The sequence below is a fragment of the Abramis brama genome (genome assembly GCF_963993115.1).
Source record: "Abramis brama genome assembly, chromosome: 15".
NCBI classification, from domain to species: domain Eukaryota; kingdom Metazoa; phylum Chordata; class Actinopteri; order Cypriniformes; family Leuciscidae; genus Abramis; species Abramis brama.
In genome coordinates this window covers 38,882,931-38,897,865 of record NC_139977.1, presented here as the reverse complement: position 1 = coordinate 38,897,865, position 14,935 = coordinate 38,882,931, and the positions used below count along the sequence as shown (strand labels likewise).

Genomic DNA, 14,935 nt, shown 5'->3' with positions numbered 1-14,935 from the left:
CAATTTTCATTCTATTCATCAGGATCAGTGGTCATGTTCATTAACAGCTCATGTTAGTATTGTGTATTTACCATGGTAACTATTGTTTCCTTAACCCCAAAATGCCACTTTATTTTCACTGTGTTTTTGCACTATATTTCTAAATGACTGTGGTCTGACATACCAACTTATTTGTATTTACAAAAACTATTTTGGAACTGCTTTAATAACCTTATACTTTATTCATCATCAGTAGGCCTATGTGTCATATTCTTATATACAGTGTGTATATATATATATATATATATATATATATATATATATATATACACACACACACACACAAAATTGCAAATTGTGTATGTATGCAATTAGTTGTTATATTGTATTTTCAGAAAGTTTTGGAATATTTTTCCTCTCCCCAAATTTGTCACTACCGAAACACAATAATAAATAATTTAATAAGGCTTATGACCTATTCATATTTTGTTTACATCTACCTTCTTTGCTATTTTAAAAAAAAAGTTTTCACTGGTAAATCAATAACAATTACAATTTTGACAAAATTTCAAGTGTAATTTATAAGATTTGTTGTATTTTGAATCCAATCTTTCGTTGTAAAAGGCATTGTTAATCATACTGATTTCAAAGTTAAGGATTCATTAGTTTGAATAAACATTAAACCAAACATACTAACATCTTAGTTGATAATTCAATATACTTTATTTTTAGACAAAACATCCACGTTCCGGTCGTGACGGCACATTTTCGGTAGTGACAGTAATGTTTTTGTAGCGATTACAGAATTTTAACTCTCATACTAAAACACTAGTAAAACATACTAAGATACTAATGATTTGCATAACTGTACAAAAATTGTGTTTATTTCCCCCAAATAAATGATTATGTGTTCCCTTTTGTCACTACCAAAACACTGATGACATGTTTGGGTCATGACTGTTCGGGACAGCCACCTCCCAATTGAAAGTACCCAATAAATGATGATTTTATATATATATTAAGCTTACTGATATTTTAAATATTATTGTGTGATTCAATAGATAATAGAAGGATCTTTGTAAACATCTAAGATTTGAATACTTAAATGCTTTTTAAATGTGTTTTTTGGTTGTGGGACAGCAGTTTGCACCAATTCTGTACTTATCCATATAGCAATGTTTATTATGGAAATCTATTACAGTAATCAGTATTGTTACATAACAAATTGTGATGCAATAAAGAAGGTCTAAATTATCAATGTTTATCCTCCAAAACAGACAGAACAGAGAGAGTGTAGAATGGCAAAAAAAATGTGCTCTTCTCCCGTTTCCCAACACACATGAGATGTAAAATGTATAGCCTAACATAAAGGTCTCTAGCGTTATATTTTGCCAATGAACTAAAATCGAAACCGTGATATGGTTTTGTGCTTTATAAAACAGCACAAGACTTTAATTAAGTATCCTATATAGGCATTGTGTTTGTGCTGCGTGATTTAATGAAAAGTGCGCACTTTGCTCATGCGATCAAAGGGTTTATTTCTTGCAAGTGAAGACATTAGGACAAAAGTATTGTAATTTTCCTATAGTGTAATGTAAAATATACTTTTGAAATATTCATTTTCATTTATTAGGCTATATGGATTTTATATAGGAATAATTATATAAATCATTATTATATTATTATACTAATTGTTTGGCATACTAAAACACCAGTGATAATGTAATGTAGACTGAAACTCTATATCATAGCTAAAAAATATGTCTGAGCCCCCTTCAATGTCCAGGTACAAGTCAATGTTTTTTCTTTGTGCACAGTTCATTGAAGCCCGTTGAAGCTCTTAATTTTGAGCTCTCAAAGAGCACCAGATTGATGCATTTAACCTTAAAATGTACACAATTTTCTTGCGGGGGAGCCGAACCCCCCTAGAGGGACTGAGGTCCACCCATCATAGTTTTACAAAATCCTATGGGAAAGAACGATCATTTATGAACTTTACTCCAGCATACAACAAAGTTCCTTTTAAGTCAGTAAACTAAAACTGTTAATGAAAAATTAAAATGTCCTTGGACAAACTATACATTTGGCCTGTCTAAGGGGGGGCCTACAAGACATTGTGCCCAGGGGCCTCTGAATTCTTAACCCGGCCCTGCACCTCACCCCGGACCTCACTAATTTTCAAACCCTGGTTACGGCCTTGATAGGCATCGGTGTATATTCTTACAAACTACATGTTATTGATTCTTTCCATGTGTATTTAAGTGCCTGAAACATCAAGTTGATATTATGTGGTTGATAAAAACCGCGCGAAAGTAGATTTGAATCAGTGATTGATGACGTCGCGCACACTGAGAGTTAACAGTCGATCAGTCTCTGCACGGCGGCAGTGAAAACACTCGTCTTACCTGTCGTACCTGTCGATACAGCAAATCACACTCGTCTTACCTGTCGTACCTGTCGATACAGCAAATCCAGCCAGAGTTCATATCGCTGAAGCTTTTTCACGTTCACATTCAGCGCCAGCCAGGACTGATTGACACACCATCTGCTCTGTTGGTTGATTTCTCATTTGAATATTCATTAGCGTAGTCACGTCACTCACGTGAGATCTGCTTCCCCTCAGGCATTCACAAACCACATTCGACAACATATAAAGAAGATTAAATAACCTTTACAATAATTTTAGAAATAAATATGGAAAATGAAAAAAAGCATGTTAAAACAATCAATGCAGTTAAACTGCAACTAAATATCTACTTAAAGTCACCATGAAATCAAAATGGATTATTCTTTTATGTAATAGTTCAGTGTTTATTCTAAATGATTTATGGGTGTGTTAATAATCTTGAATCAGAGTAAATTCCTCTTACAGCATCTCTTCTCTTCTCTGATGACGCGGGGCAACCTGTCACTCACATGAGATCAGCCAATAGCAAACCACAACGATCCAATCAATTCCCCACGGACACAATCCAGCCCCGCCCACATGTGTTCTTGTTCCTGAAGCGCTTCACTCCGTATCCGGAACAACAGAGGAGCGAAGACCGGCGTGACTTCAGTTCGTGTCCGTCCGAACACAGAAAACCTCCAACAGAACGCGAGGAACGATTCCTGTTTAATTTTGACTTTCAGTCTCTGGGACCTTTGAAAGATACATGTTCTTGTTAATAGATATCTATATCTTTAATATTCAAGCACAATTTAACTTATAAACCAGATTTTTATCAGGCAAGTTCTGATAAACATTCACAATGAAACAGTCACTTTCATTCAGAACAGAGGAGTTGTTTATTCTGATGAATATAACTGTACGGAGGAGGTTTTACCGCGGTGCACAGAGTAAATCACTCACAACAGGGTTTCTTTATTGGTTTGGTGATTCTAGTGTATGAGCGAATCACTGGCAGTCAAACATGAAGGTTGCAATCAAGACGTGGACTTTTATTGACGTGGTCAAAGGAAATAAATACAAATTAAAGTATCTGACAGTTCAGTGCAAGTCCTTCTTCATCTTCTTCTTCATCTTCATCTTCATCAGCACAGGCGGCCGATGTCGTTTTTCGTGCAGCCCTGATTACAGCACATTCCCGCCAGTCCCAGCGAGAAGTTCCTCTTCCTGCGGTCAGAGGTCATCGAGTCAGAGGTCATCGTGTCCAGCCGGAGAGACCAGAGAAGCGGCACACCTCCATCCAGGGACCAGGGACCTGCGACACACACACACACACACACACACACATCAGCACAGAACCTGTCAGTCATCAGAGTGTCAAAGGTTCTTCATGGAAACATCGATGCCAGTAACGAAGCTGATGATCCCACTCTTAATATTCTGTTCAGTCATCGATGATATTTCAGAAACTATAGAACTGTTAATCTAACAGTGTAAACAGTGACGGGAGTGTTTCCTGAATGACATTATTTTCAGATATCTCTGTATCATATTGATATAATATTAGAGCTCATTGCTGACGCAGTGCGTGCCGGATCTCAGAGACGGTACAAGACGGGCATTTGTGGTTAGAAAGTATATATATATATATTTAGAAAATGTCCGATCGTTTGGCGAGATAAAGAGCCGTATTTCTCGACTGGGATGGTGTCGAGACTGTGGAGCGGCACTGAGACGGACATCTGAACCTCCTGTGAACACTGGAATCGTTGGTTGCCACTGAAGTCCATTCTGTGGAGAAAAATCCTGGAATGTTTTCCTCAAAAACCTTCATTTCTTTTCGACTGAAGAAAGAAAGACATGGATATCTCGGATGACATCGGGGAGAGTACATTATCAGCAAACAATTGTTTTGAAAGTGAACTAATCCTTTAATCACTGTTCTACACTAATGCACTGCTGCAGTGTAACACACACACACACACACACACACACACACACACAGACAGACAATAGCACACACACACACATACAGACAGACAATAGCGCACACACACACACACAGTCAGACAATAGCACACACACTCACACACACACACACACACACACACACATAGAAGTCATCTCTACTGCTATACTGCACCTACATCTGACTCAGAGATCTGTGAGGAACATCTCGGCTCCAGGTTTGTCTTGCTTAGTTGATGACATTTAATATTCTACACTATTGTTGATCTCCTGCACTGACACCATTATATGAGAACTGAACTGAGCTGACGATGACATCACGGTTTACTCCAGAGCGGCGATATATATATATAAGTGAACTAAATTAATAACTTTTTTACAACAGAAATGAAGCATCACTGAACTGACTTAAGCTGGACTGAGACGATATTTTCTTATAAACAAACTTTACTGCATTATTCTCCTGTTATCTCTGTAAAGCTGCTCTGAAACTCTGTGTTGTAAAAAGCGATATATAAATAAAGACGTCATCAGCGACTCGTCGACTCGACTTTAATCACATAAACGTCGACTTTAAAATCTGAAGGTTCAACCCCTATACTGTGATGATGATGATGATGATGGTGGTGAAGATGTGATGAAGATGTGACGAAGATGATGATGATGATGAAAGCACGTACTGTCTCTCCTCCAGCGCGAGCCCCCGCAGGTGAAGATGATGATGATGAAGATGATGATGGTGAAGAACGTACTGTCTCTCCTCCAGCGCGAGCCCCAGCAGGTGAAGATGATGATGATGGTGAAGATGTGATGAAGATGTGATGATGATGAAGATGATGAAGCACGTACTGTCTCTCCTCCAGCGCGAGCCCCAGCAGGTGAAGATGATGATGATAAATGAAGATGATGATGAAGATGTGATGATGATGAAGATGATGAAGCACGTACTGTCTCTCCTCCAGCGCGAGCCCCCGCAGGTGAAGATCACGGCTCTGATGAACTCGCGCCCGCACAGTTTCACTCCGAAGTCTCTGGGTAACTCCTGCCGCTCCGCGCTCACACACACACACACACCGCACACACACACCAGCACAACGGACAAAAACACGCGAAACATCGTCATCAAGTACATTAACGCGATCTTATCAAAGAAAAAACACTGAAGTTTCTCGAGCTGCTGCTTTCTGGAGGTTCTCCATCAGTTCAGAGACTTTATACACACTCGGACTGACGTCACTGACGCGCGCGCGCACGCCGGCTGAACAACATCACTCAGTTCTTACTGTTATAGATTATTATGGATATTGCTCACTACAGATGAATGATGTCGGAGCACAAACGTGATTTAATAAGAATAATTTATTTCCAAAATATAGATTTCGTGTTTCATCTTTCAGCAATTGAGCAAAAGAAAATCAAACAATCCTAAATAATATTCAATCGTTTTTATTTTCTCGAACAGACATTGGCTTCATTTTGATAAAATCATGTTTAAAAAAAAATTAATTTAAAATTTAATATCCAAATGGAATATTTTGTTTATGCATCACACACACAGAAAATCATCTTAATAACATTTTATGGAAAAATTAAACATTAAAAATTGCTTTAAAGGTTTATTGTTGGACACAAAGGTCATGATCACAATAAAAACGAAACACCGTTGGACACTCCATTACAACCATGAATAATAAAGTGTATAGGAAATATACAATATATATTAACACAATATATTTTAATCATGTTTTCTTTCTTTCCAGGCATTTTGAAAGCATTAATGATTAGGCAATAAGTGCAGAAACACCTGAGAATCAACGGATCACATGAAGCACAATGGAAACACAATCGCGTTTGGCTGGAATACTGCTGGAGAAGCCGATCACTCCGAAACACTCCCAATTAGACTGAACATTTCTGGGTCATTAAGGTCACCTTCGTCAGGTTCGTCAGGATTCGTGTTTGTCAGGTTCTTAAGGATTCGTAAGGATTCGTCAGGATACGTCAGGTTCATGCAAGTCAGGATTTGTCAGGATTCGTGTTCGTCAGGATTTTCAGGATTCGTAAGGATTCGTCAGGATAATCAGGATCGTCAGGATTCGTCAGGTTTGTGTTCGTCAGGATTCGTGTTCGTCAGGATTTTCAGGATTCGTAAGGATTCGTCAGGTTTGTGTAAGTCAGGATTCGTCAGGATTCGTGTTCGTCAGGATTTTCAGGATTCGTAAGGATTCATCAGGTTTGTGTAAGTCAGGATTCGTGTTCGTCAGGTTCTTAAGGATTTGTAAGGATTCATCAGGATAATCAGAATCGTCAGGATTCGTCAGGTTCATGCAAGTCAGGATTTGTCAGGATTCGTGTTCGTCAGGATTTTCAGGATTCGTAAGGATAATCAGGATCGTCAGGATTCGTCAGGTTTGTGGAAGTCAGGATTCGTGTTCGTCAGGATTTTCAGGATTCGTAAGGATTCGTCAGGTTTGTGTAAGTCAGGATTCGTGTTCGTCAGGATTTTCAGGATTCGTAAGGATTCGTCAGGTTTGTGTAAGTCAGGATTCGTCAGGATTCGTGTTCGTCAGGATTCGTAAGGATTCGTCAGGATAATCAGGATCGTCAGAATTCGTCAGGTTCGTGTAAGTCAGGATTCGTGTTCGTCAGGATTTTCAGGATTCGTCAGGATAATCAGGATCGTCAGGATTCGTCAGGTTCGTGTAAGTCAGAATTCGTCAGGATTCATCAGGTTCGTAAGGATTTGTCAGGATTCATCAGGACTTGTTAAGGTTCGTCAGGATTCATCAGGACTTGTTAAGGTTCGTCAGGATCCATCAGGATCGTCAGGACTGATCAGGACAGGCACTCATTTCTCCAGCAGAGACGTCAGGTGAGCTCGGGATCGCCGGGATTTCTCGATGCTCTCAAACGTGGGCGTCCCGTGAGGAAGATCCAGGCGCTCGCTCTCAGAGACCATGATGCTCTCTGCCTCGGCTGCAGATCACATTAACACACACACACACACACACACACACCGTCAGACGGGATCAACAGCAACTGCACTGTTCACTAATTACAACAACCACATTCCCTCGCCATCAAAGCGGGATTTTTAAGGAATCCATTTAAAGCCAATCAATAATCAATCAGTGATAGCAGAGGAAAGCTGCATGACGTCACTGCACTCATTAACTGGGTCTTCTAATCAGTAAAAGTGTCACACATGCTGATGATGAAATAATTAGATTAGATTTAAATGTGTTTTTAACAGCAGACGAGCTTCTGAGACGAGCGAGACTAACATGTTCAGAGCGTGTAAACCGGACCTGTTCTACACCGTCTTCAGTGTGTGCTGTTGCTGTCTGAGGATGAAGAAGTTCCAGCTCTCCTCTACATCAGAGTCAGTGTTCCTGAACTCCTGAAACGCCTCCATTGTAGTCGTGAGTTTCTTCCGGGAACGAACACGTCACAATATTCCTCATTATAATAATTCATACGCAGAATAAAGGGGCGGGGCCTGGTTGAGTTAGTTAGTAGTGTGTTAAACTGGCGGTTATGGTAAGGGAAGGGACATTTCCCAAACACACTCGAAGCGCTCGACCAATCACAACAAACTGCTCCAGCCGACCAATCAGAGCACAGTGTGCTTTTCAGAAGGAGGGGCTTCATAGAGACAGGAAGTAAACAGAGCGTTACTGACAGACTGGGAAGAGAGGAGCCGCAACAATGGAGAATATGAGGAAAATAATCAACATTCAAGCTGTTCTAGTAGAGAAACATCATCACGACTGTGTGAGAGCAGAACCGGTCCTGTTTACGTGTTCTCAGGCTGAATGTGTTCGTTTACCTCTCATGCGGTGGACCAGCGACCCGTACGCCATGTCCATCTGATACGCCAGGATGAAGCTCAGAGGAACGACGGGAGCCAGAAGAACGGCTCTCCTCCGTCTCAGCGCTCTGGAAACACAGAAGACTTCAGACACTCGTTTCTTCTGTGCGTCACAGGATCAGTGCGTTCATTACAGATTAATCAAATATGAGTTTTATCAGATGTTTTGTTTGAGAACGGCTTTCAATCTCTGGACAGAAAGAACAGTTTGTAATGAGAGAAACACACACACTGCTGAAACGGTTCAGGAACAACGAAATGAAAACTGTTGAAACTGTTGAGCTAAAAAGACACTTCATATCCAGTATCTCACTGATCTGACCCCATCAGACGACAGCATCACTGATCTGACCCCATCAGACGAGAGTGGATCTGATCTGACCCCATCAGACGACAGCATCACTGATCTGACCCCATCAGACGAGAGCGGATCTGATCTGACCCCATCAGACGACAGCATCACTGATCTGACCCCATCAGACGACAGCATCACTGATCTGACCCCATCAGACGAGAGCATCACTGATCTGACCCCATCAGACGAGAGTGGATCTGATCTGACCCCATCAGACGAGAGCATCACTGATCTGACCCCATCAGACGACAGCATCACTGATCTGACCCCATCAGACGAGAGTGGATCGGATCTGACCCCATCAGACGAGAGCATCACTGATCTGACCCCATCAGACGAGAGTGGATCTGATCTGACCCCATCAGACGAGAGCATCACTGATCTGACCCCATCAGACGACAGCATCACTGATCTGACCCCATCAGACGAGAGTGGATCTGATCTGACCCCATCAGACGAGAGCGGATCTGATCTGACTCCATCAGACGACAGCATTGATCTGACCCCATCAGACGAGAGCATCACTGATCTGACCCCATCAGACGACAGCATCACTGATCTGACCCCATCAGACGAGAGCGGATCTGATCTGACCCCATCAGACGAGAGCGGATCTGATCTGACTCCATCAGACGACAGCATTGATCTGACCCCATCAGACGAGAGTGGATCTGATCTGACCCCATCAGACGAGAGCGGATCTGATCTGACCCCATCAGACGAGAGTGGATCTGATCTGACCCCATCAGACGAGAGCATCACTGATCTGACCCCATCAGACGACAGCATCACTGATCTGACCCCATCAGACGAGAGCGGATCTGATCTGACCCCATCAGACGACAGCATCACTGATCTGACCCCATCAGACGACAGCATCACTGATCTGACCCCATCAGACGAGAGTGGATCTGATCTGACCCCATCAGACGAGAGCGGATCTGATCTGACTCCATCAGACGACAGCATTGATCTGACCCCATCAGACGAGAGTGGATCTGATCTGACCCCATCAGACGAGAGCATCACTGATCTGACCCCATCAGACGACAGCATCACTGATCTGACCCCATCAGACGAGAGTGGATCTGATCTGACCCCATCAGACGAGAGCGGATCTGATCTGACCCCATCAGACGACAGCATCACTGATCTGACCCCATCAGACGAGAGTGGATCTGATCTGACCCCATCAGACGACAGCATCACTGATCTGACCCCATCAGACGACAGCATCACTGATCTGACCCCATCAGACGACAGCATCACTGATCTGACCCCATCAGACGAGAGTGGATCTGATCTGACCCCATCAGACGAGAGCGGATCTGATCTGACCCCATCAGACGACAGCATCACTGATCTGACCCCATCAGACGAGAGTGGATCTGATCTGACCCCATCAGACGAGAGCGGATCTGATCTGACCCCATCAGACGAGAGCATCACTGATCTGACCCCATCAGACGAGAGCATCACTGATCTGACCCCATCAGACGAGAGCGGATCTGATCTGACCCCATCAGACGACAGCATCACTGATCTGACCCCATCAGACGAGAGCGGATCTGATCTGACCCCATCAGACGAGAGCGGATCTGATCTGACTCCATCAGACGACAGCATTGATCTGACCCCATCAGACGAGAGTGGATCTGATCTGACCCCATCAGACGAGAGCGGATCTGATCTGACCCCATCAGACGACAGCATCACTGATCTGACCCCATCAGACGAGAGCGGATCTGATCTGACCCCATCAGACGAGAGCGGATCTGATCTGACCCCATCAGACGAGAGTGGATCTGATCTGACCCCATCAGACGAGAGCATCACTGATCTGACCCCATCAGACGACAGCATCACTGATCTGACGACAGCATCACTGATCTGACCCCATCAGACGAGAGCGGATCTGATCTGACCCCATCAGACGACAGCATCACTGATCTGACCCCATCAGACGACAGCATCACTGATCTGACCCCATCAGACGAGAGTGGATCTGATCTGACCCCATCAGACGAGAGCGGATCTGATCTGACTCCATCAGACGACAGCATTGATCTGACCCCATCAGACGAGAGTGGATCTGATCTGACCCCATCAGACGAGAGCATCACTGATCTGACCCCATCAGACGACAGCATCACTGATCTGACCCCATCAGACGAGAGTGGATCTGATCTGACCCCATCAGACGAGAGCGGATCTGATCTGACCCCATCAGACGAGAGCATCACTGATCTGACCCCATCAGACGACAGCATCACTGATCTGACCCCATCAGACGAGTGGATCTGATCTGACCCCATCAGACGAGAGCGGATCTGATCTGACCCCATCAGACGAGAGTGGATCTGATCTGACCCCATCAGACGAGAGCATCACTGATCTGACCCCATCAGACGAGAGTGGATCTGATCTGACCCCATCAGACGAGAGCGGATCTGATCTGACTCCATCAGACGACAGCATCACTGATCTGACCCCATCAGACGAGAGTGGATCTGATCTGACCCCATCAGACGAGAGCATCACTGATCTGACCCCATCAGACGACAGCATCACTGATCTGACCCCATCAGACGAGAGTGGATCTGATCTGACCCCATCAGACGAGAGCGGATCTGATCTGACCCCATCAGATGACAGCATCACTGATCTGACCCCATCAGACGAGAGTGGATCTGATCTGACCCCATCAGACGAGAGCGGATCTGATCTGACTCCATCAGACGAGAGCATCACTGATCTGACCCCATCAGACGAGAGCATCACTGATCTGAGCGGATCTGATCTGAGCGGATCTGATCTGACTCCATCAGACGAGAGCATCACTGATCTGACCCCATCAGACGAGAGCGGATCTGATCTGACCCCATCAGACGAGAGCGGATCTGATCTGACCCCATCAGACGAGAGCATCACTGATCTGACCCCATCAGACGAGAGCGGATCTGATCTGACCCCATCAGACGACAGCATCACTGATCTGACCCCATCAGACGAGAGCGGATCTGATCTGACCCCATCAGACGAGAGCGGATCTGATCTGACCCCATCAGACGAGAGCGGATCTGATCTGACTCCATCAGACGAGAGCATCACTGATCTGACCCCATCAGACGAGAGTGGATCTGATCTGACCCCATCAGACGAGAGCGGATCTGATCTGACTCCATCAGACGAGAGCATCACTGATCTGACCCCATCAGACGAGAGCATCACTGATCTGACCCCATCAGACGACAGCATCACTGATCTGACCCCATCAGACGAGAGCGGATCTGATCTGACCCCATCAGACGAGAGCGGATCTGATCTGACCCCATCAGACGACAGCATCACTGATCTGACCCCATCAGACGACAGCATCACTGATCTGACCCCATCAGACGAGAGCGGATCTGATCTGACCCCATCAGACGAGAGCGGATCTGATCTGACCCCATCAGACGAGAGTGGATCTGATCTGACCCCATCAGACGAGAGCATCACTGATCTGACCCCATCAGACGAGAGTGGATCTGATCTGACCCCATCAGACGAGAGTGGATCTGATCTGACCCCATCAGACGAGAGCGGATCTGATCTGACCCCATCAGACGAGAGCATCACTGATCTGACCCCATCAGACGACAGCATCACTGATCTGACCCCATCAGACGAGAGCGGATCTGATCTGACCCCATCAGACGAGAGCGGATCTGATCTGACCCCATCAGACGAGAGCGGATCTGATCTGACCCCATCAGACGAGAGCGGATCTGAATAAAGACTGTTGTCTGTAGAGATAGACGTCTCATATCTGATGAAGTTTCTGCATTGATTCTGATATTCTGCTGTTTATTACGGTGAAATGATCTGGAGAAACGCTGGAGAAATAAAGCTGACGCGAGTGTCATTCCTGAAACAGCAGCGCATGTGTGGAGACCACTGTAACATACAACACATAAAACGTGTGTGTGTGTGTGAGTGAGAGTGTGTAAGTGAGAGTGTGTGTGTGTGTGAGTGTGTGTATAGTGTGTGTGTGTGTGTGTGTGAGTGAGATTGTGTTTGTGTGAGTGAGAGTGTGTGTGTGTGTGTGTGTGTGTATAGTGTGTGTAGTGTGTGTATAGTGTGTATGTAGTGTGTAGTGTGTGTGTGTGTTACAGACCCGACGGTGAGACCCAGCGCCGTTAGGCCGAAGAAAGAGGAGAAGTACTTGAGGAACTCTCGAGACCAGGCGATCTGCATCGCCATCTGACGCTCGCGCATCTCATTCTGCATCAGAATCTGACGCTCCAACTGCAGAAACACACACACCTCTGAGTCAGGCTGACGTGTGTGTGTGTGTGTGTTCAGGTGAAGAGATGCAGACACGCCTGACCTCATGAACACGTCACACAAACACACACGTCTCACTCTTCCTGACCAAACAAAGCATCCGTCACACACAATCTGCACATGAATACGGCTTTATTAGATTATTCATTAGCTCTCATTACTGTGTGTGTGTGTGTGTGAACGCCTCACATTTCCTGTCTTTGTCTGGAGGTCAGAGCCACTTCCTGTTTGCAAGCGGAAGCTCCCTGACATGATGTCAGCAGGAGTTTGTTAAAGTCAATCATTTTATCCCTTTAAACTCATCTCTGATCACCAAAATAACATTTAAACGTTTTTTCCTTTGAAAATAATGTCTTCATGCCTTAAAATATCTTGACTGTAACTCGACACCCTTGCCTCATTTAGTATGTGCGGTTCTATGAATATGCAAATGAGCCCCGCCTCCACTCACTCCCTCAGCTCAGAGATCCACTGGTTGACGATCACACGTTGATCTGATTGGTTACAAGGTAGTTTGTGAGTGTTTTTGAGACTGTCTTTGGTTCACTGCAGTTTTAAGGAGGAAATACTCAGCAATGGTGTCGACTTATGAATTTACACATGGATTGAGTTAAAGCATATTAACATGAACATTAAAAGCTGTATTTTCACCACAGGGGACTTTAAGAGACTTTACTGTGATGGTAAAGGACAGGAATCAGACGTGCTGTGACAGATTACAGGTTCTCTGATTTCACTCTCGTAACGATGATGAACAACCGCTTAAACTGATGTAAATTACCAGGAATAACGTTTGCTAACGATGTGAAGTAAACGCCGTCGCTCCACTCGACTCAAAAGCATTAATTATCTCTAACCAATCAGCTGGTTGAGTGCTAATCAAGCTAGCAGTGCGAGTGAAACTGGCAGAATCTGACAGACTTCATTTACATGCGCTAACTTTCAGGAACAAGAACACATGTGGGCGGGGCTTGATTGTGTCCGTGGGGAACTGATTGGACGGTTGTGGTTTGCTATTGGCTGATCTCATGTGAGTGACAGGTTGCCCCGCCCTCGTCATCAGAGAAGAGACGCTGAAGAGGAAGTGATTCTGATTCAAGATTATTAACACAATAATGATCATTTATAACAAACTCTGCAATATTCCATAAAAACATAAGAATATCTATTTTGATGTCCTGGTGGCTTTAACTGCAGTGATGTTCGAGAACTGTTCAACTGTGAAGCGATGACCGCCTCAGATCTGCTGTCCCTCATGAGTGTGTGAGATGTTGAGAAGAGGTGATGAAGTGGAAGCGCTGGTGGGAAACTCACTGACATTTTCCTGAAAGGCCACGAGTGACGGTTTCTGGACGAGTGTGTTCCCCGTAACCCAGACAGGAGTCTGACACACACACACACACACTGACCACGGTCCAGGGCCTCGTCTATAACACACACACACACACACACACACACACACACACACACACTGACCACGGTCCAGGGCCTCGTCTATAACACACACACACACACTGACCACGGTCCAGGGCCTTGTCTATAACACACACACACACACACACACACACACTGACCACGGTCCAGGGCCTCGTCTATAACACACACACACACACACACACTGACCACGGTCCAGGGCCTCGTCTATAACACACACACACACACACACACACTGACCACGGTCCAGGGCCTTGTCTATAACACACACACACACACTGACCACGGTCCAGGGCCTCGTCTGAACGAGCCGTACGCCACTCACACGCATGAGTCACGAGTTATGACGGGAGAATGTGTACGTAACTCTGATCCTGCGTACGAACATCTGGAGACGAGCAGTTTAACGACACCGATGGAGATCTGAGGGACGGGTGAAGGAAAACCTCTTTAAAGGGACAGTTCCCCCAAAAATGAACATTAGCCCATGATTTACTCTCCCTCTCCCCATCCTAGGTGTGTGTGTGTGTGTGTGTGTGAGAGAGTGAGTGTGTGTGACACTCTTCTGTCAGACGAACACTATCAGAGTTACAGTACAAAATATCCTGGC

General features: G+C 44.6%; 1 protein-coding gene across 3 annotated transcripts in view; it reads right to left on the bottom strand.

Moving 5' to 3' along the window:
• Positions 1 to 3,399: 3,399 nt before the first annotated feature.
• Positions 3,400 to 14,935, bottom strand: part of plgrkt (plasminogen receptor, C-terminal lysine transmembrane protein) — a 19,651-nt gene continuing 8,115 nt past the window's right edge. For 2 of the 3 annotated variants that reach the window (XM_084136260.1, XM_084136261.1), the window contains exons 3-5: positions 12,722 to 12,852; positions 8,166 to 8,275; positions 3,400 to 3,683 (exon numbers count right to left, since the gene is read on the bottom strand). In XM_084136260.1, the coding sequence (XP_083992386.1) occupies positions 3,514 to 3,683; positions 8,166 to 8,275; positions 12,722 to 12,852 (411 nt within the window). In that variant the 3' untranslated portion in view covers positions 3,400 to 3,513. Of the gene's footprint in view, positions 3,684 to 5,766; positions 7,313 to 8,165; positions 8,276 to 12,721; positions 12,853 to 14,935 lie in introns of those variants that run through there. The other variant, XM_084136262.1, reaches the window with a different exon arrangement.